The sequence below is a fragment of the Chinchilla lanigera genome, unplaced genomic scaffold (genome assembly GCF_000276665.1).
Source record: "Chinchilla lanigera isolate Chin_1 unplaced genomic scaffold, ChiLan1.0 scaffold00173, whole genome shotgun sequence".
NCBI lineage: Eukaryota > Metazoa > Chordata > Mammalia > Rodentia > Chinchillidae > Chinchilla > Chinchilla lanigera.
In genome coordinates, this window is record NW_004955574.1 from 1,171,034 (window position 1) to 1,174,966 (window position 3,933).

The following is a 3,933-nucleotide window of genomic DNA, read 5'->3' on the forward strand; positions in this document are numbered from 1 at the left end:
TCCCCGCCGCGACCCCGCCGCACAGGCCAGCAGCTGCCGCACATCTGGCCGGGCGCCCGCCGCCCGCTCCCCAGCGGGGAGTCCCACCTGCCGCCCGCCCTCCCCGCACTCACCCTCCGCTCGTACTGCGCGTTGAGGTCGTCCGCCATCCGCCGCAGCTGCGCCCCGATCTCCCGGGCCCACTGCTCCTCCTCCCCCCGGACCCCGGGGGCCGCCTGGGTGGGACCGCCCGCCAGGGCCTCCGGGGCGCTGGGCACGGGCGACTCTAGGTGCTGCTCGGCCGCCGAGAGGGGTGGCTGAGGACCTGGGGGAGGCGGAGGGGCGTGGTCACCACCTGCCACCCTCGGCGCCCCGAGGTGTGGAGGGGAACCCAGGTCCCCAGGGCCTGCCTCTCCCGGTTCCCCGCCGCCCGCTTTCTCCTCCGCCCTCCCCCGCAGCAGCCTCATTTCTAGCCATTCCGTCCTCTCAGGACCAGGTTTGTCAGCTCCTCCCCGCCACGAATCAGAAGGCCAGGGAGGGTCCTGGGGAGGCGGCCCTGGGGCCACCTGTCCGGCCAGCTACCTCCCCAAGGCCGGGTCCGCCTGGAAGTCCTTCCTCTTAGCCAGCCTAATACCTCCACTCCAAAACAGGGCCAAATCTTGCGGCTGTATTTGACAGACAGGCAAGCTGGCCCCCCTCCAAGAGGCCAAGGTCACGCAGGGATACAGTGACTGACCCCACCCAGAGTCACAAGCCTCAGGTCTCCTGCCCTCTGGTGTCCAACCGCAGGGAGGCCACACCTCCGGATGTGGCAGAGGCCGGGAGACCAGAAGGCCAGACGCGCTTCCAGAGAGCCAGGCCTGGGGGCTGGGACCCCGGAGCTGCCTCCTGCCCACCCCCCTCCAAGCTTTTGGGAGTCCTGCCCCCCTGTCAAGCCGGGTCCTGGCAGGAGGGCTCCCTAAGGCCTAAAACCAGTGCCTCAGCTACTACATCTGTGACTCTGATCCCCAAGTCCCGGGTACCCCAGCTAGTGGCCAGGAGCTGAGCTTGGGAAGTTTTCTCTTTCCCTGCTGCCTGGGCTCCGGGCACAAAAGGGGGTCGGGAAGGGAAACCAGGACGGTCATTCCCGCTGCCAGGCACCACAGGGTTAACAGCCCATCAGGCAGGGGACCTTTAACCCTTCCCTCCCCGAGACTCACCCTCTCCCCAAGGGGACTTTCCCAACACAATGGCCCCTCCCCCCTTCCGTCTCGGGGCTGCAGCCTAGGCCAGCTCTGGCCAAAGAGATGCAAATAAAGGCAAAAGGCCCCTCTGCCCCTCCCCAAAGTCTGGAGGTGACGATCCTCCCACTCTGCCCACACGCTTTCCCACTGCGATCGCCCAGGTCTGGGGGGATCTGGGCTGGGGGAGGGGAGCTGGGAAACAGCTGTTGCCCGAGGCCCGGAAAAGGCCGTGGGCTGCAGCTCCGAGACTGCAGTCAGATTCCAGGAGGGACTTCCCACTCGACCTCCCCCTCCATCCCCGTCTCCCACCCCGGCTTCCTGCTTCTCTAAACACAAAGACCACACTGGCCACACCCTCCCAGTGGCCCTCCTCCGCCGGCCACCTCCCCCTTCGTCCCACTCTAGTTCTTCGAGTCTCCGCGACCCTGGCTTTCCCCGGCTGCTCTTCCGGGGTGCGGGGCAGGCACTCACCATCAGGGCGCGGGCCTCGGGGCCGGCTGCGGGGGCCCCCAGGCCAGCGGGGGCCCCCCAGTGCGGCTGTAAGGGCGGGTGGTGCGGTGGGGGCGCAGAGGTAGGCCGCGGGCAGCAGGGCAGGGGTGGTGGTGGGGGCAGCAGGAAGGCCGGGTTCGCAGAGACCGCAGGACACAGCTGAGGGCACCAGGCGGCCGAGGGGGAAGGGGCGAGGGCCGTCGCGGGCCAGGCCCTCTACGGGCTCCGGAGAGCTGCCCTCCTGGCGTGCACGGGCCATGGCGCTCCCTGGGGCCTGCGGGACACAGGGAACGTCAGCGGGAGGCAGGGACCAAGCCCCCATGGCGCACACACTTTACCCGTTCACGCTGGGCCCCGATGGAGGAGAGTGGGTGCGTGGCAGGGGACGGAGATGGCCCCACAAGACCCACCCGACTAGGGGATGACACAGGGTTCTGCTGGCCAGGAGCCTTGGGGCACAAGGTGATGAGCAGGGAGGACAGGACCCCCATGGAAGGGGGTGTGTCTGAGGGTGGTGACAGCCCTGCCATGCAAACTCCATGCAAACTCGGCTGCCGGATTCACACGGGCACGGCTAGTTGGGACAACTTGCCCAACACAGTGACAGGCACACACAGAGCAGCGAGGGTTCCCTGCAGACACACGGGGCTCCCACAGGGCCCGGACCAGGAGGGCAGCTGGGGCATGTATGCGGTGTGTGCAGGGTACACAACACGAACACACAAGGACCCACAGACCTGCCAGGCTGGCCGCCCACTTACACACAGAGATGTCCCACGCAGGCACACTGCCACTCAGTACTCCAGGAGCACACACAGACCATCACAACCGTGTCCACACTGCACACTCCATCCCCCGCCCCAGGGACACACACGCTCAGAACCTTACACACCACCCCGCAGCTGATACACCCAGGACACACACACAATGCAGCCATCACAAGCAGGAGCAGAAACACACGCGAAATAGGCATCTCCGCAAGTCTCCAGCAGCCTGCCCCTCTGTGCTCAGACACACCCCCCCAGACACCAGAGGACCGCAGGGCACACAGCAGACACCAGCACTCAGACCTCCAAAACACACCCGCAGGTCCCCAACTCAGCCCAGGGACACACGTCAACAGCCCCAGGCGCACCACACACGCCAGCGGTGACACACAGACACACCAGCAGAGCAGCAGACAGCAGCCCTCCGCCCTCCCGTCCCAGCCCCAAAACACTGTCACCAACTGTCAGCACCAGCACTGGAGTGCTTGGGGGCGCACGCGCACACACACAAACACACACACACACACCACAGCTAACTCTAATCCCGCGCAGCCCAGCACACACACACACCTAAAGCGCTGGCAGAAAACACTGGTCTCACGTGACTGACATAAACACTACACACACGCAGCCACATGACACACATGAGCCAGCCGATCACAGTGACAAGCCCTTCAGACCCAGCACACGCACACAGACACACACACACACGCACACACACACAGACGCACACAGACTCAGACAGGCTGCCAGCAACACCCACTAAATGCACTGCATGGACCCCAGTTCCCGGACAGTCTAGCCAAGCGCTGACCAGACAAGCCTCTGTCACACGCCACACACAACTCAGACGCCTGGACAGAAAACACATCAGCCCTCGGCAGCCAAGCACAGCGTCACAAACACTGGCAAAGACACATGCCCCGGAGACAGTCCACACACGCAAGACAAGGCACACACCGACAGCACACATTCGGGCATCACACGCGGATAAACACAAGGAGCTCGCTCAAGCAACACAAACACACAACTACACCCAGCGGCACATGCAGGCGGCAGACCCGCGGACTCAGCCCCCCACAGAACGCACGGACAACTCTCACAGAGAACACACACGCACAGGTGCACCCCACCCGCAGACGCAAGCCCACACAGGCGGGCACTCACGCAGACACCCCGGCGGGTCACGAATCCCCACATTCCTCCGGATTGACACCACCACTCCCTGCAGACCCCAGCACAAACTCGGAGCCAGACACACGCACACACCCAGGCGAGACACCTGCAGATCCACAACCCCGCACACGCGCGCTCCCACGGCGGTCCCAGACGCCCCTCCGCTGTCACAGCCCCCCCACGCCGCCACGTGCGCCTGCCCCGCCCGCCAGGCAAGCGCGGGGCCAATAACCGGCTGTTGCTGGGGCGCAGCCCCCGCCCGCAGGAGCCGCAGATTCCTCGGCCCGCGAGCCGTGAGC

The 3,933-nt window shown here is 65.8% G+C and overlaps 1 protein-coding gene across 2 annotated transcripts in view; it reads right to left on the bottom strand.

Annotated features, from left to right (window-relative positions):
- Bbc3 (BCL2 binding component 3) overlaps positions 1-3,933 on the bottom strand; it is a gene marked incomplete at its 5' end in the record, with an annotated part of 7,177 nt that extends 3,244 nt beyond the window's left edge. The window contains 3 exon segments of one of the 2 annotated variants that reach the window (XM_005413854.2): positions 114-304; positions 1,674-1,965; positions 3,741-3,933. In XM_005413854.2, the coding sequence (XP_005413911.1) occupies positions 114-304; positions 1,674-1,950 (468 nt within the window). 2 annotated transcript variants of the gene reach the window in all.